At 46.3% G+C, this 27,101-nt stretch overlaps 1 protein-coding gene across 2 annotated transcripts in view; it reads left to right on the forward strand.

Moving 5' to 3' along the window:
• fras1 (Fraser extracellular matrix complex subunit 1) overlaps positions 1-27,101 on the forward strand; it is a 73,175-nt gene that overhangs the window by 13,590 nt on the left and 32,484 nt on the right. For both annotated transcript variants that reach the window (XM_028996001.1, XM_028996002.1), the window contains exons 3-14: positions 16,300-16,407; positions 17,052-17,144; positions 17,767-17,926; positions 18,847-18,980; positions 19,353-19,436; positions 21,091-21,192; positions 21,319-21,513; positions 22,550-22,639; positions 23,888-23,920; positions 24,102-24,249; positions 25,761-25,904; positions 26,729-26,863. In XM_028996001.1, the coding sequence (XP_028851834.1) occupies positions 16,300-16,407; positions 17,052-17,144; positions 17,767-17,926; positions 18,847-18,980; positions 19,353-19,436; positions 21,091-21,192; positions 21,319-21,513; positions 22,550-22,639; positions 23,888-23,920; positions 24,102-24,249; positions 25,761-25,904; positions 26,729-26,863 (1,426 nt within the window). The remainder of the gene's footprint in view (positions 1-16,299; positions 16,408-17,051; positions 17,145-17,766; positions 17,927-18,846; positions 18,981-19,352; positions 19,437-21,090; positions 21,193-21,318; positions 21,514-22,549; positions 22,640-23,887; positions 23,921-24,101; positions 24,250-25,760; positions 25,905-26,728; positions 26,864-27,101) is intronic.

Below are 27,101 nucleotides of genomic sequence, written 5' to 3' on the forward strand. Positions count from 1 at the left end.
TCCTTGTGGAGTGATAGGACTCGTCGATTGCTGACTCACTGCAGATGTTCAATGTTCTGCAGCCTATGAGATGCAGAGAATTAGTTTTATTTCTGGACGCCTTTGTCTTACAGTCTGGGCTGAGCCCTTGTTCCACCTCCATAAATCCTGCATTATCATCAATATCGAGCCCTTAATTTTTAACCACACTTCAAGCATCCTCCCTGACCTTTAGAATGAAGGTCATCTGCTTTGCCTGACCCTCATTAACCCTCCTGCTTGCCTTTGTCTGGCTGTGGAGCTCTTCTCTTACACGCCATTTCAGCTGGTTTATGTATGGTGTGAAGATGCCAAGCAATTCATCACAAAACATATAGAACATCACATGAATTTGATTGCCAGCTTGGGCGATGAAGATTTATATATATTTACATTTACATTTGAGGCATTTGGCAGACACCCTTATCCAGAGCGACTTACAACATGCTGCCATGTTACAATCAATGACGTAGTCAGTTCTGGTTCACTAGACTATTAGAAAGTTAGTCTAAATATTCACTAAAGAGGAAGGTCTTGAGCTGCTGTTTGAAAATACTCAGCGACTGTGCTGTTGTGACCTCGAGAGGAAGTTCATTCCACCACCGAGGGGCCAAGACAGAGAAGAGTTTAGACGAGTGTCTTTCTTGTACCTTCAGTGGTGGAGGGGCCAGGAGAGCAGTACTGGAGGGTCAGAGAGTATACGAGGTGCAATGTGAGGCATAATGAGGGCTGTGAGGTAGGATGGTGCTTTGTAGGCCAGAATCAGTCTTTTGAATCTGATGGGGGTGCAGCTACTGGGAGCCAGTGGAGGGAGCATAGCAGTGGGATGGTGTGAGAGAATTTGGGATGAATATATACATATATATTCATATTTGTATATTCACACACACGTACAATGCTGTACAAAAGTTCTCAGCGTAGTGCTTTTTTGAAACCTGCCTAAAAGTTTTGCACAGTACAGAATAGTACATCTCTTTTGCATCAAAAATAGCAAAAGCAAACCCAGATTTCAGCAGATAATGGTGAGCTAGTCTCAGGTAACAGCAGCTAATGGAAACTGTGCCCATGTACGCTACAGAAACTCAGCTGCTGTTTAGGTGGAACATTCCGGTCAGTTCGTAAAGAGCAGCTGCACGGCATCCAGTTAAAATGTCTGAGCTGTTGGTCTACAGATGGACACCATTCCTCCAAAATCTCATGGCAACCAAGTGGGACATAAAAAGGATTAAAAATAATCCCATCACAACACACACCTATGCACTTACACACACACACACACACACACACACACAGTCCAAAATTCCAGGAATATGGCGTGGGTATAAATCTGTCGAGTACAAATTCAGGATTGTTGCTTGAGTTTCTCCCTCGAAGGAAACGGTATAAAGTGCAGGGGAGGAGAGGGATCAGGATCAAATGCAAGCTGGCAGGCCGTCCCCCTGTCCTAATTAGGACTGTGTGTGGATTCGTCCCACAGGAGAGCGGTTGATGGTGAGTTATGACCGACCCTGGGCTACGGTGAATGAGCCCATTGTTGGGCATCCTGGCAGAGCTCCTGAGAAGCTCTTTGTTCTCCTGCACTCTTTGTTTTAAATCGTTTTTTTGTTTTTTTTTGTTTTGAGTGATCCTGTGAACCAGTCACAGCCCATCAGCCATTCCTCCTCCGCCAATCTGGTGAAGGACGTCCCTCTGCTGCTGACACAGTGACACTGTAGACTAAAGTGGAGACCTTCTCATTTCTGCCTGAGCAGGTGTTTAGATGTTCTGACAGGTTCATCAGTGCAGCAGCAGAAACTCTTCTTCCATCTTCTGCTCTTCTCCAGCACTTCTCCATTCAGCTTCAGGTCAATTCCAGCTTCAGACCCAACCAGAGCTGTACAGTTGTTTTTTGTTTTTTTGTCTTTTATTCCATCATAAGGCATTTCTGCAGCCCCCTGCATGATTAATGAAACATAAAATCTTCCAAACAGCCCCTCAGTATGGTGCACACAGGTGAACTTTTCACCTGGACATGGTTGTGCAAGTTGTGTTGGTTTCTCATACTAAACCCGAGGGCCACCTAGACAAACAGACCAGAGGAGATGGACACTGCGGTACATCCAAGCATCCCGAATGAGTAGGGTAGGGTGTGTAAGGGCTCCCACCCTTTTAAACAATGTTCATAAAAACAAGGTCCTTCTTCCAGATGATGGAAATAATTTCGCTCCAACTGACAGAGCTGGACGGGTAAATAGTTCCTCTCCTACACCAAGTGGATAACTGGCACAACTATTAATCTATTTATTTTTTGTAAACGTGACTCACTGCTCATAACCATAAAAATCTGGCTCTTTTATATATAAAAAAAAGCTTAAACAATTTACAGTTCATTTTAGTACCCAATTAATTTCCCCCCAGGTTCTCCATGTACTGATCTGCTGGACCTGGAACCAGTTCTGGAATCAGTTCAGTCTGTTCTGTGCTGACTGAGACCAAGCTCATATTCATAAAATGAATAAGGGTGGTAGTAGCCTGAAGTGAAGTGATTGTCACTTGTGATACACAGCAGCACAGCACACGGTGCACATAGTGAAATTTGTCCCCTGCATTTAACCCATCACCCTGAGGGAGCAGTGGGCAGCCATGACAGGCGCCCAGGGAGCAGTGTGTGGGGATGGTGCTTTTGCTCAGTGGCACCTTAGTGGCACCTTGGCCTAGTGGGTAACACACTCGCCTATGAACCAGAAGACCCAGGTTCAAACCCCACTTACTACCATTGTGTCCCTGAGCAAGACACTTAACCCTAAGTTGCTACAGGGGGGGGACTGTCCCTGTAACTACTGATTGTAAGTCGCTCTGGATAAGGGCGTCTGATAAATGCTGTAAATGTAAAATCCCGAAATGAATAATTAGCCATAATGTAAGTCTGAAACAAAAAGCCGGATTTTGGAGAGTGGGCACCCAGATGACCATTAGTGAAAATTATTATTATCAATCTAAAGAGCGCCTGTTGATATTTTCACTCAGGTGTTGATTGGCTGGTGTCTAGTTCTGTGCACAAACACCCAAATGACACCTTATTAGTTTCTCCGTGTGGCGTGGAACTCATGTCCTCGTGCTCCTACATGCTGCGCTTCGTCTCTGTGTCTTTTAGCGCTGCTGTAATGACAGAGCAGACAAATCCCAGCCGATCGCGCCGGATCCCACTTCCACTTCCCAAGCTGCTTGTTTATATTTAATATCCCGACGGCGATGATTTTGGTCTTCGCCGCTGGCTGGGAGCCCGGCTCTGACGCGCTCTCGGTCCGTTTTATTGTTAAATAAAGATGTCTCCTCCGGCTCCTCCATCCCTGAGCAGAACCGTGGAGGAGGCGCCTGCCTCAAAGGCTTGTGGCCTTTATCGCTGGGTTGTGAAGCTGTGCTCCGCTCGGCCTCAGCTGAACCTCGGTGATGTGATGTATTTGGGGGTGTCAAGATATGCTGATCGCTTCCTCCACTGCTGCCGTGTTTGTTATCAGAAACCAGTGATTTTGTCCTCCAGTGGATGTGTCGCTCAACGTCAAGTAGACAGAATTTGAAATGGGAGAACCTGTTTTCAGACATTTGGGGGAGCCGAAAGATGAAAGATGGGTGGCACTGATAAAAACCATCGTCATCGTCACCTTTTATTTTTGTACATGTTGACATTTTCTGGGTAAAATAATTTATTCTGATGCATCCAGACTCTAGTGTGTGTGTGCGTGTGTGTGTGAACTGAAATAAATGCTACCACTGCCTGGGAATATGAGGCTTTAAGGGTCTCACTTTTGGCCAGGAGTTTGTAGGGGTAAGTTAAGGGTTGGTGTGTGTGTGTGTGTGTGTTCAATTGCATTCCTGTGCAGTCGCATCATTATCTCTGTCATCCTCCTCCTCATCTACGCTGGAGGCAGTCCTGTGATCTCCTCCCCAGGCCCCTTTGATGTGCTCCGATGTTGAACCTTGATTTTAAGGAACAAAGAAACACTTAAAGAACGGTAACACTCAGAACTCGGAGGACCTGGGCAAAAAGAACAGCCTTAATAATGTTGGTGTTGGAGTGCAGTGAAGTGGCAAAAAATCTTTACAGATGTGTCATTACAGGAAAAAAAGGGATCTAACTGGTGCAATAATAGATATTTCATGATGCTCTGAATCATTTGCTAAAGAATTGGAACTGAATAAGATCGACTTCTCTACTTTTCCGGTCAGCGGGGTAATTTTTCATTTTTCCTGGTGGGAACATTAGAGATGCTTGGGTGCTTTGGCTCTGCCCTAATTCGGTATCAAAATCGGTATCAAGTCTCAAAAAATGTGTTTTCTTTATTTTCATGACCATTTGCATGGCAGCATCAGGCTGTGGGGATGTTTTTCAGCTGTAGGAACTGGGGGACTGGTCAGGATAGAGGGAAAGATAACTGCAGCAATGTAAAGAGACATCCTGGATGAAAACCTGCTCCAGAGCGCATTGGAACTCTGGTGATGGTTCATCTTTCCGCAGGACAACGACCCTAAGCACACAGCCAAGATATTGAAGGAGCCACTCTGTGAATGTCCTTGAGTGACCCAGCCAGAACCCAGACGGATTGAAAATCTCTGGAGAGATCTTAAAATGGACGTTTCCCATCCAATCTGATGGAGCTTGAGAGGTGCTGCAAAGAGGAATGGGTGAAACTGGCTAAAGATTGGTGTGCCAAGCTTGTGGCATCATATTCAAAAAGACTTGAGGCTGTAAATGGGTGCATTGACTAAGTATTGAGCAAAGGCTTAAAACTTATACATGTAGTTTCTCAGTTTTTTATTTTTAACGCACTCTCCAAAACATCACAGAATTTTTTTTCACATTGTCATTATGGGGTGTTGTGTGTAGAATTTGATCCATGGATGTAAGATGATAAGGATGTTACATAACAAAATGTGGATGTCAGGATTGCCTGCAGCTGGGCTCCACACCGGAACCCAATCCTGACGCCCCATAAATGCCGGAAGTTTCCGCCCGTTCGGGGTCGCTGGCATTTTCGTGAACTCGCTGCACGAACTTGACCTAGTTTTGTTTTCATGTGTTTTGAGTTCTGGCAATCGCCACACGCCTACGGGTTCGTTTATGTTCTTTATTTAAGTTTAAATCGTTTTCGGCCACCGCGCCAGTCTTTATTTGTATTTCTTTGTTTGTTAATAAAAACCCCTTCCCAGTATGTCAGACCTCTGCGCTTCCTTCCCCCGTAAGTCCGTAGTCGTGACAGAATGCCAGCGACCCACCCAAAAGCGCAGAGGTGGAAAGCGGAGGAGAAGAAACGCCGCGAAGGACGCAGCGCGGCGCGGCGAACGCGGACACCAGGGGAGAGACGCGCCGCCCGTTCTGGTGGAGCGTTTTCTCCCCGAGAAGCCGTGGTACGCGGCGCCGCGTGATGACGTCACCCCCGGGAAACTCCGCGAAACCCGGAAGCGACAACGTCGGCGGGTGAGGAGGCGGAGCGAGGACGTTGGCGTCGGCAGCAGCGAGGAAGTGACGTGGGCAGCGAGCGCAGAAGATGCGACCCCCACGATCTTCGGCATGTCGAGCCAAGAACTCTGCGCTCTGCTGGCAAGGCTCCCCGTGGACTGGGACGACACGGATGACGACGAGAGCACGGGAGACGAGAGTTGGGCTCCGCCCATCGCGCCAGTCTGCGATCGTCGCAAGGTCCGTGGGGACCCACGTCACTTCCAGGGGGGTGAGAAGCGGCAACAACAACGACGGCGTTCCTCCAGCGAGGAGGTGGGCAGCCTCCAGCCCGAATGGCCAGAGTACTGCCCATGGGAGCTTATCGCGCCATGGGTCCAGGAAGTCCGCAGGGTGGACGACCCTCGGAGTCACCGGTGGGAGGACACGGATGACGAAAGCGATGATGACGTGGATTTTCGGTGGGCGGTCGGTGCCGGGATGGCTCCGCCCAGCGTGCGCGTCCGAGATCATCGCGGCGTCCGTGATGACCCATGTGACTTCCGGGGGTACGAGGTTGACACGGACGACGACCAGGATCGTCACGAGGTCCGTGGAGACCCACGTCCCTCCCAGCAGTGTGAGGAAAGCTGGTGGAAGAGGGCGACGGGATGTCGCCAGCCAGCAACTGCGCTGCCGGGACTGCCTCGCAGGGAATCTTCCATTCCTGCTCCAGTCGCCGACCCGCCTTCCCTCTGCCCGGACGTTCCCCAGCGAAAAGGCAGCGCAGCACCAGCGTCCACACCTGCTGGAGAAGACGTCCACCCCCCTCCACACCACACACCTACCACCATCTCCAGCAACGTGCCCAGCCCCATGTGGGACAGCCCAATTGTCCCGGGACCCTTCAGTGGGGCAGCAGACACTGATAAGACCACCACCATCCTCTCGTGTCTGCTTGGGTCAGCATGGGGCTGGAGCGCAGCCCTCTGGCAACAGGGAGAGACAGACAGCAGTTTTCGGGACTTCCAGCAGAGACTGAGGGCGGAGTTTGATCGGCCAGAGCCTGAGCCAGGGATCGAACTCTGCCCCTCCACCACGTCCAGCGCCAGTCAGGATCCGGGGCAAGAAGACCAAGCACTGGCGGGCGACGAGAAGGTCGCACCTCCCGAGATCCTGGCTGTGCCCCCTGAGGAGGTCCTGGAGAGCCCAGAGAGGGAGCCAGACGACCCTCTCTTCTGTCTGTCTCTGTCTGTGTGACATATGTGTCCGTATGTCGCCCCCACTTCCCCTCTTTGTGTCCACCAGATGGCGACCCAGCCGCGGAGCCGAACCCCAGGGAGGAGGTTCCTGACCCGAATGTGCTGGTCCAAGGCGAGGTGGACAAGCCCCAAGGTACCCCTAAGTCCAGCCGGGGGGGGTGCTCCCCCAAAGAATTTTTTGGGGGGGTGCAGTTCGGGTTGGGGACTCCTCCTGAGGGGAGGGGAGGTGGGGAAGCGATGGAGCTGGGTCCTCCGGTAGCCAGTGAGGAGGGCGGGCCAGGCATGGGCCTGCGTCTGCCTCCAGAGGGGTGGAGCGCCATAGAGCCCCCGGGTAGGCATGAGGACCCAGCTGGGACAGGCAGGAAGAGGGCCTGCTTGTCCCAACGGACGCAGAAGGGGCTAGCCGGATGGTCTGGCAATGCCCCCCCCTTGGCACCAGGGCCGTGCAGCGAGAGGGGCTGCATAGTCCCAGAAGGCACCAGCCTGGGGTGCCTGGAACAGTCGCCGGAGGCTCTGGGACAATCTCCCTGCGCGGTGCAGGGGGTGACACAAGAAGTGTCAGAGGGGACGTGTGGAGACAGGGCCCACATGTACCCAGATGGATCGGCCCTGATTATTGTGTGCAGGTACGGGAGTCCGGGGCCGCCATGCGGGACCACGCCGGGGAGCCAGGCCGAGGTTCCGGGGCCGCCATGCGGGACCACGCCGGGGAGCCAGGCCGAGGGTCCGGGGCCGCCAAGCGGGACCACGCCGGGGAGCCAGGCCGAGGGTCCGGGGCCGCCAAGCGGGACCACGCCGGGGAGCCAGGCCGAGGGTCCGGGGCCGCCAAGCGGGACCACGCCGGGGAGCCAGGCCGAGGGTCCGGGGCCGCCACGCCTGACCCCGCCGGGGAGCCAGCCCGAGGGACCGGGGCCGCCACGCCTGACCCCGCCGGGGAGCCAGCCCGAGGGACCGGGGCCGCCACGCCTGACCCCGCCGGGGAGCCAGCCCGAGGGACCGGGGCCGCCACGCCTGACCCCGCCGGGGAGCCAGCCCGAGGGACCGGGGCCGCCACGCCTGACCCCGCCGGGGAGCCAGCCCGAGGGACCGGGGCCGCCACGCCTGACCCCGCCGGGGAGCCAGCCCGAGGGACCGGGGCCGCCACGCCTGACCCCGCCGGGGAGCCAGCCCGAGGGACCGGGGCCGCCACGCCTGACCCCGCCGGGGAGCCAGCCCGAGGGACCGGGGCCGCCACGCCTGACCACGCCGGGGAGCCAGCCCGAGGGACCGGGTCCTCCAAGGGGAGGATACAGCAGGGCAGGAGCCCTGTGGTTGCCGCCGTCCGCCCCGCCGCCTCCACTGATGGTACTGTTGGGGCTCCGAGGACGTAGCCCTTGGAGGGGGGGCTCTGTCAGGATTGCCTGCAGCTGGGCTCCACACCGGAACCCAATCCTGACGCCCCATAAATGCCGGAAGTTTCCGCCCGTTCGGGGTCGCTGGCATTTTCGTGAACTCGCCGCACGAACTTGACCTAGTTTTGTTTTCATGTGTTTTGAGTTCTGGCAATCGCCACACGCCTACGGGTTCGTTTATGTTCTTTATTTAAGTTTAAATCGTTTTCGGCCACCGCGCCAGTCTTTATTTGTATTTCTTTGTTTGTTAATAAAAACCCCTTCCCAGTATGTCAGACCTCTGCGCTTCCTTCCCCCGTAAGTCCGTAGTCGTGACAGTGGAAAACGTGATCTGCTTGGAATACTTTCCGGATGCACTGTACATACACACGGTACAATATTAAACCTCCAGGTACAAAACTGTTCCTTTCAGTTGATTGTACCTCAAAAGGTACAGGAGAGGATACCATGTTTCATTGTTAAGTCATGTGAATGTTTCGTGGGTGGTCATCACTCTGTGTCTCCTCCAGTGGTGCCCATTACCTTTTTAACTACCTGTGGCTTTGGTGAGCATTTATTTATTTATTTACATTTACAGCATTTATCAGACGCTCTTATCCAGAGCGACTTACAATCAGTAGTTACAGGGACAGTCCCCCCTGGAGCAACTTAGGGTTAAGTGTCTTGCTCAGGGACACAATGGTAGTAAGTGGGATTCGAACCCGGGTCTTCTGGTTCATAGGCGAGTGTGTTACCCACTAGGCTACTACCATGTTGTACCTTTAAAGGAACATGATTTGGGAAAGTACATAATTGTACGCATGAACCTGCACCAAATGGAAATTATCCCAATTAACCCTAATGTACCAACAAAAATGCTTGTGATTTCTGCTGCACAATAGTGATAGAATGGCTAGTGGATTTGACCATGTTTGTATAAGTAATTTTATATAGCTCAGTGGACTAAGACTCTATGCCTGTGAGTTGATGGTTGTGAGTCGAGACATGCCTTCTTACGCAAGGACTTTAACCCCCAGGTCCCTGGGCAACACAACCAGTGTGCTGCCCTTTGCAGATCACTACATCATTCGTATATGTAAATATAATTTTTAATTCCAGGTATACAATATTGCCTTAAATGGTACATATGACTAAGGTACTAAAAAGATACTGGTACATTATTGTTCTTGTGCCCCGGCGACAAGCATTTGCACCTATATAGGTACACGGTGGTACTTCCATTTCTCTGATTATATGAAAGCATTATGTGATGAGCTTTAACTTCTGCCCCAACTCTCAAAGCGGTTGGTTTGAAAGCATTATTTAGATTTCATAATATAAGAATAGTACTCTGTGAATAGAGAGATATTTACTAGACATGTCTCTATAGCAAAAAGTTGTATCAGAATGTGGATCGGAATAATGTATCGGGATGAGATTTTTTTTTGTGTGTGTGAAATTTCGCTTCATGCCTCTTCAATACCCCATTAGAAATCAGGGCCACGTGGATGCCAGATCAGGTCGCCCAAGCTCTATATAAATTCTGCACTATTAATAAATGTCTCTCTCATCATTACCAAATGCAGACATGGTTTAACGCTGAATTTAAAAGTGGGCTCTGGGCCACATGACGGTGATAGAATTCCTCCAAACAGTGTTGAGAAGATTGCCTGACCCCATCATGTCTAACTGAGCACTGTATATGGGAGAGGGGGGGGGGGGGGGGGGTGCAGACGCTCAGGCTGTAGATCCCACTTCCTAACTCTCCCTCGGGGGCTCATCTCGGATTTCACTCCTGTGCCGCTGTTTACATTTTTTTTTGAGCTCCTGACATTCATTCTGAATGGAGCTAATCTCTGGACCCTCACCTCAGGCCGAACGCCCTCCAAGCCGATTGGAGACGTCTCAAAAGTACCAGTCTGTTCCAAGCTGAAGTTGCCTCGAGGTTCCCGGATTTCACCCTTTAATCAACAATTTAACCATTTTAACGAAAGACGTTTGCATAATGAACCTGAGAGGGGGTGCACCAGAGAGACTCAGTCTTGAATTAAAATGTAGGGTATCGCCCTGTGCTGCGCTGCGCGAGCGCTGGATATTTTTAAGCTGTGGAAAAAGTATGGCATCAGCCGGAGACAGGCGGCTAAAAGTGCCAGCTGTTTGCTTTATGAGGTCACAGATAGCTGCCTGCAGTGTCATGTTTGCCATTCAGACGCCGGCTCCTTCATTTCTCTAATCATGGGTGGAATGTGCTGCACGTCGCTTTGTTGCGTGCATGCATGTCTGCATGTGTGCATGCATGTTCCCTGCATCTGTGTGGGCATGCATGCCCATCCCCACGGACGCCTGTATCCGGTTGTCCTGTATTCTGCTCTTGAGTGTGTGTGCTTGAAGTCTGCGGCGTGTGCCGCGCGTGAAATCGCTGTTAAAATAGACGTGTATTCTGCTGCAGCTTTTTTTGGTATCTGAAAGGGTGAACGCCAAAAGAACCAGTGCAGCAGCAGGGTGCAGCGGACTAAACATGGAACGGCCCGGATTAGACGGAAACACCTGCTGCTGCCGTGCAAGGCGACGGAATTCTGCACCTTTTACTGCAGTTTGTTGAAATGCCTCAGATAGGTGTGAATGTGTGTGTGTGTGTGTGTGTACTCTTGATTGAATTGTTTTACCTCAGCAGATTCTCAGGCGTCACATAAACACAGAAGTTAATGGTTCAGCGGTAGATTTCTCGCCTGCCACACGGGAGGCCTGGGTTCGATTCCCGGCCAATGCTAATGGGACTGTGGAGGCCTCGTTACCGCTAAAATCTTTTACAAATGAGTAATATCAGAAGGTTGTAGGTTCAAAGCCATGAGCTAAGTACTATCCCCACCCACTACTCCCCCAAGTGCCTTTCATGGCTGCCCACTGCTTACTAAAGGTGATGGGTTAAAAGTTCCCTATTATGAAAAATGGTTTTGCTTTTATATTGGTCTTGTTGGTCCCCTAATACTGTATCTAAAATCTCTTTCTGAAATTCAGCCTTGGTGCAGAATTACAGCCGCTTTTAACTAGTCTCACAATGTATTCCCCAGGACACGCTGTTTTTGGTGTCTGTACCTTTAAATGCTAATTAGGAGGAGAGAGGTGGGACGAGGAGGAGAGCAGCCTATAGAAGTTGAGGGGGCATTCGCGGAAATTACGTCATCAACACCATTCACCAACCACAATGCTTGGCACAAACAGGAAGTCGTTTTTTTTCCAAAACAAATACAATTAACTTCCAATTAACTTTTACATCCAATGGCCAAGAAATGTTTTCGCTCGTTTTCAAGCCATGACGGTTGGTGGAGATATAATGGTAAAATTCCAGATCAGACTCTCTCTGAACGGTGAAGCAGAATGGCCAAAGCACTCGTTATACATATCACCATTTCTATCCACTGCAGGAACATAAACAGGCTAGTGGAACTTGTATTCATGTTAAATAATATCACAAAGTGAAGTTTTCTTAATAGAGGACCTTTAAATGCAGAGGACACATTTCGTTGTCACCGTGTGCCGTGCTGCAGTGTTTCACAATGACAATCACTTCACTTTCACAATAAGTGAGAAAACATGCATAGAAATATTTCAATTCAATTCATTTGACAGGGAAAGTGTCCCTGGTCAGATCTTAAAATGGCAACCCAAAATTTGAAATGCTTCAGTTCCATCCATCTGGAACCGAATCTGAGGAAATGTTTGTGTTTGCAGTAAATATGTAGTGATGACGTGGAATTCCGCTCCTCTGTGTGTGTGTTTGTGAGCCTCATGCTTGTTGTCGCTCCTTTATTTCCTGCCCCGCGTTAGTCTGTCGCTCTCTGTAGTCTGTGTGTCTGTGAGGTGACAGGCACATCTGTTTGTTGTCGTGTGGGTGTGAGTGTCTGTGTCCATTTGTCCATGTGTGTGTCCATTTCTCAGCTGTGTGAACGATGCGCCACCTGGTGTGTTTCTTGTTGCGGCCCCATTTCTAATGATCTGTAAATCTGTTGGAGGGGTGGAGCCTCAACATTAGGGCAGGGGTCAGATGATGATTATAATTTCAGTGTCTTCCCCTCTGGACTATATAGATAGTCAGATAGATGGACAAGTGGACAGACAAACAAACATATAGAAACACATGACTGGTGGTAGGTATAGTTTTTGGCGGTTGTCTTAATTTTAGTTTTAGTCTAGTCCTTGCGTCAAGCTGTCATTTTAGTCTATATTAGTCTTAGTCACATCCAGACTCATTTTAGTCTAGCCAAGATTCAGTCGAATAAAAGTCTGAGCATTTTAGTCTTATCTTAGTCACAAATATACATGATTATTTTAGTCTAGTTTTAGTCAATGAAAATTGTATTTTAGTCTCTTTTTTAGTAATGCAATTCTATTTATGGGGCAGTGGTGGCCGTGCGGTTACGGAAACGAACCCGTAATCGGATCTCGAACCGCCAAGGTGCCACTGAGCAAAGCACTGTCCCCACACACTGCTCCTGGGGCGCCTGTCATGGCTGCCCATTGCTCACCAAGGGTGATAGTTAAATACAGAGGACACATTTCGTTGTGTCAACGTGTGCTGTGCTGCAGTGTTTCACATTGACAATTGTAACCCTGTCAATATAGTACAAGTACCTTGTTGAATAGACAAAACATGTTATTTTAGTCAAACCTATTTAATAATTAAAACAAGGTTATTTTATTATTATATCATTCTATTACCTTACTTTATAGACATCCATTTCAGACATAAAAGACGCTTTGATTTCCATGGTTTTTGACCACACATTCTGTTTCTTCTCCACTTCATCGGAAAGAAAGTGTGTCCAAAGATCATTTCATCATTTTCTCCCATTCTGAAATATTATTAATACATAATTAATACAGCAAATGCGTATTGAGGTAGTGACGTCATGTGACTGGAAACCGAATTCTGCATAATAATAACAAAATATAAGAATAATAATAACAAAAAAAAAAAGAACAAATAATGTCTCATCTCATTTTAAAATTAAGAAACATTTTAATATAGTTTTTATTATGTAAACCATTTTTAGTCTCATTTATATTCATCAAAAATATTGCATGATATATTTAGTTATAGTTATGGCCACATGACCAGCACTTACATTGCATCTTGCACTTTATTTTCCATTAAAAAGCTTTGATTCTTGATGATGTGTCTGTGTTTTGTCGAAACGTCACCTCAGTGGCAACGTGCTGATGGATCAGTTCTGAGTTCTTATTGCAGTCAATGTGCTGCTGTTCTAGGCCGCCTGTAATTTACTCAATCAGTCTCGGCGGTGATGCGTCGACTGTGGTGGAACAAGCTGCCATAAAATAGCATTTCACCGAGCTCGGGAGTTAAGAGCAGCTCTAATGGGTTCTTTATGAATATGGAGAAGCGAATATTTTTCCGAAGGCCTGTCCTGTGTTACTCGGAATATTCAGTCCTTTCCCCTTTAACCCAAACTTGTTCCCCACATCTTATATTGGGACCCTGATGTTGTCATTTTTGACATTCGTTCCTCTGCAGGCCCCTGGTTCTGCGGCTGGCTGTGGAGGAAATTAATCTAAAATCACGGCTGGGAGAGGGAGAGACAATTAAATTTGAATTGGCTCTGGGCCACGTTTACCCACAGAACCCACACACGTGGGTCCGGTGGGCGGCCGTGCATTTCAAAAGCATGTAGCACACGGATGATTAGAACCCGGTATAGCAGGAACCACTCTTCTTGTTATCTTTGACTCTAAGTTTTATCATCTCTGTCTGATGTCCTTGGTCGGCGGTTGGTGGCTTGGTCATTATTGGGCTCTTTGCACGAGCCACGTGCCCTGCTCAGTCTGTGTCATTAGAGCTAGAAAGTGGTGTGATCTGGTCTGTGGTTCCATTCTTGGTTACCCGTGGATTGCCTGAAGGAGATGCTGACATGAGGAACAAGGTAATTGACGCTGAGGTAGATGACCTGTATGTCCATTTTTTTGGCATGAAAAGCTCCTGTGACTGGTTGTGACTTGTGCAAATCTTTGTCAACCTTTCCTTTAGGGACTATCTCTATTGTGAATACAGGAGCAAATCCTCCAAGAATATACAAGTGAGAGCAAGTATTGATTATGCCAGATAGAGTTTCCAATGTGGAGAACAAGCAAACCTAATATTGCCACCCCATCACATCGTCCTATTTTAGATATCATATTTCATATGACCTTACCGTTAATCCAACAGATCCATAATTAGCCTGAGGTGTTTCCTAACATAATGTCTTGTTTGGAACTAAAACCTTCTGGCAAGTGGACCAGGAATGGGAAACTCTTCCATTAATAAATCAATTACCTGGAATCCTTCGTCATTAATTATTTACATTTTAAATAAATGAAGTCTGTTGTTCTGTACAGCTGAGATGTCTGTCTCTACCACATTTTAACTCAATTCACAAACACTTTCATTTTATCATCATAACATACTGCCATTTGCAATTTATAAATGAAATCATCTTTACAGTTCCACCATTTTACTATATCATAATCCATCAAAACAACCGTGAATAGATCATAGATCATAATTCAAATGAAGCCTTATTAATATTCATAACAGCTCTAATATGAGGATTATAAAAGTTTAGAAAAATATGTTTCAGAAGTATTGACGAATGCTGAATTCATTGCCAATTACATTAAACAAGAAGAAATGTACTGGCAACAATTTTAGAATAACAGCTGTTCTGCATCATTATTTGTTTTCTGGGCGGTGGATTTGTCAGTTAATTTTTTCCATATCAGCCTGAACATGAGTAAAATATCATTTGCATTTTGTTTATTATTGACTGTCAGCCACATTCACATCTGCATTTGAAAGCTTGATTTGTACTTGTTTGGGCTCACATAATGCATGTGAGTATTAAAGTACTGCAGAATGTACTTCAAAATATGTGCATTAACCCCAATAAAATATATTTAATTAATGTTGTAATTATTTAAACTAATTTACATATTGAGGAGATTCCATGTGGCCAGTTTTAAACAGAAAAATGACCTGTTTGTTATTGCTGTTGGTGGCTGAGCAGTGGGTCAGTGAAGGTTTCTGCTCCATTCAGGGTGAGGCCCGTAAAGGCTGAATTAATACGCTGGAATGATGATTTTCAAAGCGGTCAGGAGGCCAGGTTATGGAACGCGGTTTACATGCAGTAGCTCTTCCTTTGAGACTATTAAAAACCAAACTGCCTCTGTCAGCAGAAATCCCTGTGGTAATGACTTATTTTCGCAGGTTTTTCTGCTGAAGAGATAAAAAATATTTTCCACCCGATAAAAAAAAAAAAAAACTTCACATTTAATCTCGTCCTCCATATTGTGTGACTTTTTTGGAGGGGAAGGTACAGCCCACACCTGAACCTGGACCTCATTTGCTCTAACCCATCCGGCCCATGTGATGCTCATCACTCACTTTTACAAATTCTTCCAAAGCAACTTTGTTCAGCAGCCACTGGTCACACGATAAGGTGCAGTCATATTTAAAGAGATGCGCCGTCACACTGATAATATGATGATTTTGATTGGAGTCCTCAAAACCCCATATTGTATAAACTGAAAAATTCTGCATGCTATGAGATAATTTATATTTATACTGCCGCAAGCTGAATTTCATGCTAACTGTCATGATGGAAGGAAGCGCAGAAGCCCATCATTGTGATAAGAAAAGATATTTATTAAAAACAAAATAAACACGGCGCAAGGGCCAAAATGCAAATTACTATATGTTACTTTTTTTTTTTTAGCTAGTTATTCTTTTATCCTGCACTGGTAACATGACTAAATATGTTATTTTTTTTCTGTTAATTGTTTGTCTGTACTGTACATGGTAGTCAGTAATAAGTTGCTAAAATTGCTCTGGAGTTCATTTCAGCTTTTTTGGGGATAAGGTTAGTGTGAGAAAATGTGGGACAGAAATGTTCACAGTTAACAGACCCGATTACTTTTTCCTACTTTAATACCTTCAGCTCCAGCTCTCAGCCATTTATGTAATCTGTAGTAGCAGCATGTATTTCTTCCAGAGCAACCTCGGCATTAAACATTAAAGATGCTATACAGAGAACCAGAGAACCGTTTACAGCCGTGAGGCTTCATGTGCTTCTCTTTACTGCTGTGTGCAAGGCAGGCGCTTCGCTGCACCTTCTGAACTGCAGTCAATACTACACAATAAAAACCGAGGCTCAAACCAAGTCTTCTCTTCCTCCCACAGAACAATTCAACATGGAGACCAGACAGCTGTCAAGAGTGCGGCTGCCATGGAGAGATCACGATCTGCAGAGCCACAGTCTGCAGCAACCCCCAGTGTGACTTCAAGAGGGTGAATATAGAATCGAGACGGATCAAGACACAAAAACCTGGCAGCTGGATTTTCTAAACCATATTTTAGCATTTAGGGAAAGTGTCTGAACAGTTCTGATGCGTGAGATGGACGGAGACATTGGATATGTAGGTGGTAGACTGTTTGAACGATGGATGAGTCAAGAGGAATTGTGAAAGTGAATTGCGATGCATGGCTGGATGGTTGAATAGAGTGATGATTGGAGTAGGTATTGTTTGAGAGATATTTGGATGGATGGATGAATGGATGGGTGGGCAGTGTAATGGATTGGTGGATGGACAGATGAGTAATTGGATGGATGAGATATGGCTTTAATTGGAAGCTCTGTGCTTATTAAGGTATAGTTGAGGATTTGGGTAGATGAATGGAAGGATGAACGGATTGATTGGGGTATGTAGAGTGATAGAATGGTGGGAGGATGTGTGGAGGTTAATGTTTCTCCCCTGTTGCTCCTCTGAGCTGAATCAATATCATTAAGTTCCACTTCACCACTCAGTAGTTAAACTAATTACCTTCGCATCATGACGATCTATTAATCAGATTTGAACTTTTATTAGACCATCAGAGCTTTATGGTCTGCTGTCCCAGTTTTCCAACCTCTCTCTGCCTTAACGCGTTTCCAGGGCGAGCGTCTAAGGATCCCAGCCAATCAGTGCTGTCCGCAGTGCCTCCCACCGTCCTCCGGCTCCTGCCAGCATGAGGGAGTTGTCTACGGGGTAAGAGCGGCTCAACTGAACAGTCCTGATTGAAGAAAGAGGCCCTGGTGGGTGGTGGAGAGTGACCAGCTCTTGTGTGGTCCTTCTCCATCACCAGCCAATCAGCTATGTCCTCCCTTTTTAACATTCTGCCGGCATTTGTGCTGCTGGGACTAGTTTTAAAGATGTAGGGGGGGCTCAACCCCCACGATCGAACCCTGTGTTGTTAAAGAGGGCTGGTTAATGACTGGCATTGGCCTCATCAAGTCAGCCTGGTAGGGTTAAAAACCTGTAAAAAACTGTCTCATCATGGGCATAAAAAATTGCAGCTTTTTGGTTACCTTCTTTCTCCCTGTCTAGTCACACGTGATCACATTTATACACAATAAAGAATATAAGTAGTACATTTTTGGACAACATTATTGTTTCATATAATTAAATATATATTAAGGGATAATGGCTTGAGGCTGTCTGTTCTCTGAGCTTAAATTCAATATTCCTTTGTGTTATGGGAAATTGTTTTAATTTAATGATAATTATAATAATAATCTTTTTTTTTTTGTTTACATAGGTTTGAGATATTTCCTGTATTTTCCTGTGAATTTGTTTCTAATAATTTTTTGCCTGATTTTGCTACTCTCAGCACAACAGTCAGTGGGAGGGCTCGAAGTGCCTGGTGTGCGTTTGCTCGGGAGGGAAGGTGACCTGCAGCCCCCGGCTCTGCCCCGCCCTCAGCTGCCGTCCAGACGAGAGCCCGTTCGTCCCCGAGGGCGAGTGCTGCCCGCAGTGCGTCCGTCATGGAGGTAAAGCGTCCGTCAGAGGTTTGGGGACTGAACTGTACCAAAATGTTCAAATCCAAAAAGCAAATTCTGTGCTCATTGCTAAAAAAAACATTGCTAAAAAACTGAGGCACATTGTGAATGAAATGTTAGCTTGTTATCTGAGAAAAATCTAAATTTGCTGACTGAAGCGTCTGCCGTTTTTTTTTACTGAAATTAAATGCATCGTGCTGCATTCTGATGCAATCCGGACGTTCATGACAGCAATTTATACATCAAATTAACTAAATTAACTAATCTTGTAAAACCAGAGATGGATTGAGCTCGCTAAAGAATGGACACAAGAAATTTGTTTAATGCAGAGTCTTTCTTGAGAGTAGTCTGCACTGTGTGTGTGTGTGGATGTCTGTGTGTCTATTCATCTTTGTTCTTTTTTCTGGGGCTGTCCATGTCCTCAGATCTCCATAGCACTGCAGTCCCACAGTGTGTGTGCCTGTGTGGGCGAGGGCCCTGCTCTAATGGCTCCATTTAGAAATGCAGCAGTGGATTGCAGTATTTTGTAGACCCAGTTAATCCAGTTTTATTCCTAAAGCTTCAACTCTTTTCCCCCATCATAATGAACCCTGGAAAGGCTCTGGATCTGTCTGTGTGTGTGTGCAAGAGGGTGCTGCACTCTAATTCAGCCCTAATGGATACATTTAGGAAACCTGAGTGGACAAATTGAACCAAATTAAACTCGTTTTTTACAGCCTGGGCTATTTCTCTGTGAAAAGAGACAAAGAGGGAAGAGCCTGAGGGCAGCTAGACCCTCTTTTTCTCTTTGTCTCCTTTCACTGATTGGTTGACCATAATCCTGGCATTTTGTTGTATTGTGTCGTTTTGTGATATTTTCTCTCTGTAATCTTTTATAATGTCTCTCTCCTTTTCTCTGTATGCGTCCACAGCACCTTGTGTGGGGGAGGGGCGGAGCCACAGGGATGGGGAGGTGTGGTCACCCAGCCCCTGCTCTCGTTGTGAGTGTAGAAATGGGCGGAGCCACTGCTCTGTAGCGGAGTGCCTGCCGATTACCTGCAAACTGGTCAGTACTTACTGGTACACAACATCCAGTATACAAATAAAAAAGGAAAATGCACACAAAACCAAAATGACCAGCCCAACACAAAGTGTACAAACCTTACATGTGAATACCAGCATATACCTAAACACACACAAAACACATAGGGTGGTAGTTGCCTTGTGGGTAACACACTCACCAATGAACCAGAAGACCCAGGTTCAAATCCCACTTACTACCTTTGTGTCCCTGAGCAAGACACTTAACCCTGAGTGTCTCCAGGGGGACTGTCCTGTAACTACTGATTGTAATTCACTCTGAATAAGAGCGTCTGATAAATACTGTAAATGTAAATGTACATACACTCCTGCAACTCAATGTGTGTCTGATCCACAGAATGAAAACCTGGTCATCCAGCCTGGAACTTGCTGTCCACGGTGTGTGCCTAACCCCTGCCTGGCATCTGGGAAGGAGTACAAGGTGACCCTTGGTTCAAGTTTTCCTTGCTGTAATAATTCTTCTCCAGAGTTATGATAAACAGGACCTAATCCACTTCCACAATGAGCAGACCAGGCAAACAGCAGTGCAGGAATCTCTTTCAACTGTACTCAGGGGGTTTCAAAGTCATTCACACTCTGGCTCGGGTGGTTTAATTAACATACATGAAAGCCAGGGAGAAGGACAACCCATAGGTGTCCACCAATTACCACCTTCGGGGTTCCACAGGGTTTATAAACCTGCTTCTCCTACCAGTCGGTCAGTCTTGAGAAAGCCCTCCAAAATGGAAGGGTGAACCGTCGTCAAGGATCCACAACAAGTCCAGTTGCCATGGGAATAACCTTTTTTGAGATAACCAACAACTGAGAACCTTCACAGATAGGAATCTGCTCCAGTTAACTGAGGCGTAGTGAGCAGCACCACCAGTTCAGTTTTCCAATTCAATTCGGGTTTAACTAAACTTAAAATCTATTCTTTACTGAAAAAATCACATTTGGGGTTTAGAACCATATGGGCGTAAGAGACATTTTGGAGGACAAAATAAAAAACCAACCAAAGTTATGTGTCAATTTCTTTGCTTTTAAAACAAATTTCTTTAAACACAAGAATTGCAGTTTAAATAATGAACAATATTTTAAGTGTCAAAAGGAGTCACGGGTGCCTTTTTGGCACCAACTGCATCTTTGTGTTTAAGTCATGTGGATTTTTTAAATATCTTTAAGAATTTATTCATACATTTTGGCATGGAGCAGATGCCCTCAACCAGAGTGACTTACAATCAGTAGTCACATGGACAGTCCCCTTGGAGACACTTATTCAGGGACAAAATGGTAGTAAGTGGGGTTTAAACCTGTGACTTTGTGGTCTTTTCCAAAATGTCACTAACAGCCATATGGTTGTTTGTGGCCATGAAATTAAAATGAAATATCATGACACAGGGATGTTAATGCCATTATTTTCCAACAAACTAGAAAAAATTCTTGAAGAAATCACACAGCTTTTTTGCATTTATTTGATGCAGGATTTGGCATAGAAAGAAATTATTCTAGGCCTTAAAGAGGGGTCAGGTTAAGTGTCTGTGGGGAAGCGTGATGCATCTTCTCTCATCCACTATCGACCTCTCAGTAACTCAGTCCAATTTCATTACCAACTCCGTGTGTCACTTGTGTAAATCGAGGATAAAAGTCATAAGTAATAGTGTGGGTGCTGCAGGATGATGCTGATGACGTTGGTTGAACGTCTGAGTTCACAGGACAACTGCTGAGCTGCTTCCGCACAGACCCACACACTCACAGACACTGTGGGGATCCAGAGACTGCGGTGTCTTAAGGACAACGCTGGGCTGTTGGTTTTTCCAGCTCTGTATTAAATTTGCATTTACATATATGCGTCCTCTCATATCTCTCTCTCTGATCCGTCGCCGTATGTGTGTCTCACTCATCACACGGTACCCGTGTCATCTTTCTGTCGCCTGTTGATCTGCTCCGAGTGGTGCTGCCTCTGGACGACGGACAGGGAGATGACAGTCGCTGTTTCTCTTCATGCCGCCGAGTGTGTGTATGTGTGGACGTGATAGTGTGTCAGCAGCTGTACAGAACCCCTCAGCTGAGAAACCTTTAACTTTGCGTTTTTTTAGCACGGCGAGCAGTGGCAGAAGGACAGCTGCACCACGTGTGTGTGTGATGAGGGTCAGTCACGGTGTCACACACACACCTGCCCCAGACTCAGCTGCGAAAAGGTCAGAAATGTGTGGCTAGAGAAGCCAAACTGTGTGTTTGTGTGTGTGTGAGTCGGTGCGTCCATGATTATAATGTGCGTGTGTGTGTGTATCTGTCATGTGTAAATGTGTGCTTGTGTGATTTAGGGCCAAATGAAGGTCAGGCAGCAGGGGCGGTGCTGTGAGGAGTGTGTCTCCACCAAGGGCAGCTGCATGTACGCCGGTGCTGTGCGTTACCACGGCGACATGTGGAACGGGACGGGCTGTGAGTTCTGTCTGTGTGAGCGCGGACAGGTGCTGTGCCAGCAAGCCGAGTGTGGCAGAGTAGCCACATGCACACAGGTAACACACAAACACACACACACACACACACACCTAACCAGCCTGGTAATAACATCACATGACCACGGTAGATTATTCTGCAAACGGTGCAGCACAAACCTGCCCTACATTCTCACACCGTGACCCAGGGGGGCGGGTGAGGACGAGTGGAAAGGAAGACAAACCTAACTCACATCCAATTAATCAGAAATTAATGCATTTTGATGAAGATCTGGATCATGAATGATTCATCTCATGCAGCACTGTAATGTGTTACATGAATGACTGAAGTTATATTGGACAAATAAGCTAATACTAAACATCCTGTGTTGGCTCAGATGTGTCATATGGTTTTGAAACGTATCATTCGGAATTTTGAAGCTTAAAATATATATTTGTAGGAGTCTTTTAAGGAGACTTAAAACTTCTCACAGTTGTATTATATAGATATGGAAGTCCGCCAGAGGACATGCAATTTCACTTTTTTTTTTTGTTATCTCGAGATGACAAGTTGTTATCGCCAGAAAACTAAAGTTGTTATCCCAAGGTCACAACTTAATTTTCTCACCAATTCACAACACTATTTCTGCTTGTGTCATCCCCTGATTACAGTAATAATGAGTGAGTGAGCCACGGGTTAGCTCAAACCAACCAAATCGGTAGTGAAAAGAACTTGTTATCTCGAGATAACAAAACAAAAATGGTGAAATTGCATGTGCTCTACGGACTTCCGTATATAGAAGCATCATAATGTGGTTAATTAGTAAAGCAAAGTTGTAAAGCAGCTTTTCCTGAGAGGATGAAGGACACAAATCATCAAATGTAGAGACGCTGCTATGATGTTTTTTTTTTTTTTTTGCTGGGTGTTGTTTTTAAAATGCCATAGATGAGATCATAATCTTTTAATAGGATCCAGGCAAGTTCGCATAAAGGAAAAATGCACCTTCTGATATCTCAGGAGCATAAAGCATATCGGGCATGGCATAGCCACCTCTGCAGGAGACTGGAGGGCTGAGCACCGCTTCTGATCTCTGATCTTTTGATTGTGTGTTTGAAGGGGGAGGAGCTGCTTCACCTGCCCGGAAAGTGCTGCCCCGAATGCCGCCGGCTGATGGGGTCCTGCATCTACACTCCGGAGCTACAAGAGGTAGGAGGCATCAAGGCACCTTTCCCATGATGCAACACCGACAGCACCAGGGTTCACCTGCATTCACGTCTACTGGGGTTCACCAGGGTTCAGTTCCTGTGCTCAATGTATATGGTATCACCATCTCCTTTGCAACTGAGACAGAATGGGTGGGTTCTCTAAGGCAGGGGGTTCCCAACCTTTTTTTTCCACATACAGTATGTCTCAATTTCTTCCCATATACATGCATTAAAAGAATAAAGTGATTCATTGCAAACTTTTATTTGCAAAAAACAAACAGCAGTTGTAGTTTTTTGTTCTTATTTTACCTGTTTTACACTGCAGGCTATATAGAGTCTATAAAGCCTAAATTTCTCCATAGCCAAACCAATGATGTCTTATGTCTTTTGTTGTCTTTGAACATAAATATCATGCTTTATTCTCTTTTATTTACCCAATGATTCTATTTTATTATTTATTCTATTTTATTTTCATTTATATTACTATTACTTTAACTATGCACAGTCAAAACAGAGTGGTTCAAGATGCATGAATCTTGAATCTTGAATCCTACAGGATTATCCAATTCTACAGGATTATACAGAGTTTTGATTATGCTATTGGGTGTGCTATTGTGATTTTCTAAATGTTATGAACACAATTTTTGTAACCTCAGTGCAGATTAAATTTTGCAGACGGACCCCAGGTTGGGAACCGCTGCTCTAAGGCAACATTTCTCAAACTATGACATCCCGCTGGAGCATTGCTTCGGCTTCTATCACAATCCAGGCAGATCAGGTGTGGTCTCAGCACTTCTGTCACTGCGTGCCCCTCCCCACCCCCTTGAGTTCATGGCCCACCCCTTGTTTCAGCATTCTAGAATTTCCAGCATTCCTGCCGTTTGTCTCATTCGCTCCAAACCTTTCACACACACACACACACACACATACACACACACGCGCATTACGAGAACTGTCAACACATCCTGGTGTGTTCAAAGCAAGTGAGTTCAAGTGAGAATCCATTAAATGATTCCGACTTACAGGAAGAGCCAGAGGCAAAAAGCCTGAAGCGAACTACGTAACTAAGTAACAATGCTACGAAACCATCGAATTTATACAACAAGTGACGTGACTGGTCCCCAGGATACTCTAGGGTTCACCATCAACTTCGGATGGTTCTGGGCTTCTCCGGCAGTGTGTTTGCATAGTGCACCTGGCTCTAAGGTGTGTGTTTGTGAGTCTCTGACCGACCCCTTTCTCACCGCAGGGTCAGACTGGACCAAACAGGATGCAGCTCACTGTGAGTCCGGCTGTGTTCACGTTTCTATTTGTGTGTGTGTGTCTGCGCCTCTGGCACTGGGATTGCCCCCGTTTGTAATGTAATGTACCCGTGTAGCGTGTATCCGGATGAGAGTGCATGAGTGACTGCTGTATATTTACCACATATCTCTCGGTTGATGCATTTTCTCTCCTCCTATCAGAATTTGGAGCGGTTTCGCGATGGCCCATGTCGTGAGTGTGAGTGTCGTGAGGGTCAGGTGACCTGTTTCCGCCCCTCCTGCCCTACATGCCCACTGGGCAGCCTGGCAGTGCAAAAGGAAGGGCAGTGCTGCCCTCAGTGCCAGGAAGGTGAGTGGGTATCCAGTGTTTCCCAATAATTACTCTTGAATCTGGGATTACAGCACACGGGTCACGGGTGACGTCCCCCTGTCCGCGGCTGGGTTAAAGTGTCTGGCTTTTAGTGGCTATTTAGTCTGCAGAACTTTGTATAGTTAAAGGGCATGGAACGTCCCAGATCATCCTCAAATGTCTGATGAGGTGGAGCCTTTAGATCTTTCAGAATCAATTTGGCAGGTGAAAGTTTAGTAAATGTGTAATCTCAACTTGCTTTTCTCTCTCTGGGACGTCACTACATCATGGAAAGAACACGAAGGCCTGACAGCCAATCAGAGAGAGCCCAGAGAGTGTGTGCATCAGCTGAAGGGGATTGCAATGTACGCGTGTCAGGACGTGGATGACAGCTGAAGCACTAGATTGTTTGCAGTTAATTGCATTTTCACGTCCCAGCAGAGTTATATGTGAAACACACACTCACACACACACACACACACACACACACACACACACACATGCAGGTGTGCATTCAGGGCTGCAGCTTTCTTCTGGTTGTTAATTACACACACGGCAGCCTATCGCTCTTGCACACCATCTTCTAACACTTACAGACGTATCGATCTGGTGAAGGATGAGACGGGGGGATGGGGGCCGTAGTGGGATGAGGACCGTCTGGACAGTTAGACTGAGCTGGGATCATCTTCCTGTGGCTCAAATAACTTTTGCATGATGGGATGATGGGATTGACAGGTGGAGGGATGAGATTAAATGGTCGGGCGCTCCGGCCAGAGGACGGGCGGATGGCTGCCCAGTGCTGGACGGAGACGCTCGGCGTGTGCAATGAAAACCACGGCGATAATCAGAGCTGCGCAAGGATCCAATTAGAGATTCAACAGGGCAGAACGCTTCCTGCATCTCAATATCCGCCAGCTCGCCTCCCTCAGAAGCCATTACTCACCTCGCCGCGTCCAGACGTCCCCGCAATGAAAGGGCCTCGTTAATTCTGCTGTCCAGACGGCATGCAAGAGACAAAATCACAGTGTGCGTGTGAACTTACAAAGGGGACATTCCTCTGGCTCCCACTATAATTCTTTACAGTGGATTAAGATTTAATGACAAACTAAAAGTGCTTACAGTGCATCTGAGAAATGCCAGAAAAAAAAAGAGCTTTTCTCCGAACTGGAGATGTGTACCTGCTCGCACACAATCATTATTTCTCTGTGGGATATTAGCCATAAGGACATGGTAACAAATTAGAGTGAAGTAGTCAGAGTAAAAAGAAAATTGGTGATACCTTTACTTAAATCAATCCCTTAAATTAAATTTAACGTCACTTCTGGACCGATGTCCAAAATGAATAATATCATTATATTAAAATGAATAATACAATTCCTATTTAAAATATCCTCTCATTTTATGGAGATGTGATTAATATTTTGTTTGTACATGATTTATTATGACCCTTGCTATTAATCACCCTGCCCACCTGATCCACATGTGTGTGTTTGTGTGTGTTTTTGCCACAGTGCCATGTCACCCAGACTGCTCTTCCTGTTCTGGGACGCCTGAGCACTGCAGCAGCTGCAAGAATCCGGCGTCTCTCCTGTGGAACGGCAACTGTGTGTCGTCCTGTCCAAAAGGCTCTTACCCTCACGGCCGAGTGTGTGCAGGTAGAAAAGTCCCAACGGTTTACACTCACATGTAACACTCACTCAATCTCTGGGACTTTAGACATCATCTAACCAAAAGAGCCAAGACTGGACTGGTGTACACACAAACTACACACTGATCTAACTGAGGGTGGTAGTAGCCTAAAGGGTAACACACTCGCCTATGAACCAGAAAACCCGGGTTCCCACTTACTACCATTGCGTCCCTGAGCAAGACACTTAACCCTAAGTTGCTCCAGGGGAGGGGGCTGTCTCTGTAACTACTGATTGTAAGTCGCTCTGGATAAGGGCGTCTGATAAATGCTGTAAATGTAAATGTAAATGTAACTGATCTAACGTCTTTCTGTGCCGTTTGGACTGTATTGTACTATGCTGTTCCGTATTGCACTATAATTGTCTGTGCTGGATGATACAGGGTGGTAACACACTCGTCTATGTGGGTCAAACCCCACTTACTATCATTGTGTCGCCCGAGTGTCTCCAGGGGGACCGTACCTGTCACTACTGACTGCAGGTCGCCTAAATATACTGTACTCTTTTCTACAAATGACTCTACTGTACAATTGTACTGCACCACACTGCGCTAAGCTGTTCTATAATGATCTGTATTGCGTTGTTCTTTACTGTTCTGGTAATCTAAATTCCCGGAGGCTCTGCAGCAACAGGGCAATGAAGATGTTTTAATTATAGTTTTCTGCAGCGGCGGCGATGATTGGGGGCCTGTTGAGTTTCGTTTCATTCATCTCATTGTCTCGTCCTTTATTTATTTAACTTCCGTGAAGACTCAACTCCTCATGTTCTCTATATTTCTCTTTATTTCTCAGGGTGCCACGCCTCCTGTGCTGAGTGTGTGAACGCCTTTGACTGTGTGTCCTGTAGAGGGTCTTTGTTGCTGAGCGGTAGGCAGTGTGTGACCACCTGTGAGACAGGATTCTACCAGGACCACACACAGTGCTTGCGTGAGTATTTATTTAACACACACACACACACACACATACACGATTATGTTTTTCTTCTCAAATGTTTACCAGGAACCCTTCAGTTTTAATTAATGACTTTCTCTGACTTGGCCCTGTCCTGGCCTGACCCTGGCAGGTGTGTGTTTGATCTGCGTTGGTTGTGTGTATGTTTGCGTGGAAGATCTGTTTGAGAGACTCCCAGATTTAAATGGAGAGTCATAAGTGAAGTGAAGTGATT

The sequence above is a fragment of the Denticeps clupeoides genome, chromosome 11 (assembly GCF_900700375.1).
Source record: "Denticeps clupeoides chromosome 11, fDenClu1.1, whole genome shotgun sequence".
Lineage (NCBI taxonomy): Eukaryota > Metazoa > Chordata > Actinopteri > Clupeiformes > Denticipitidae > Denticeps > Denticeps clupeoides.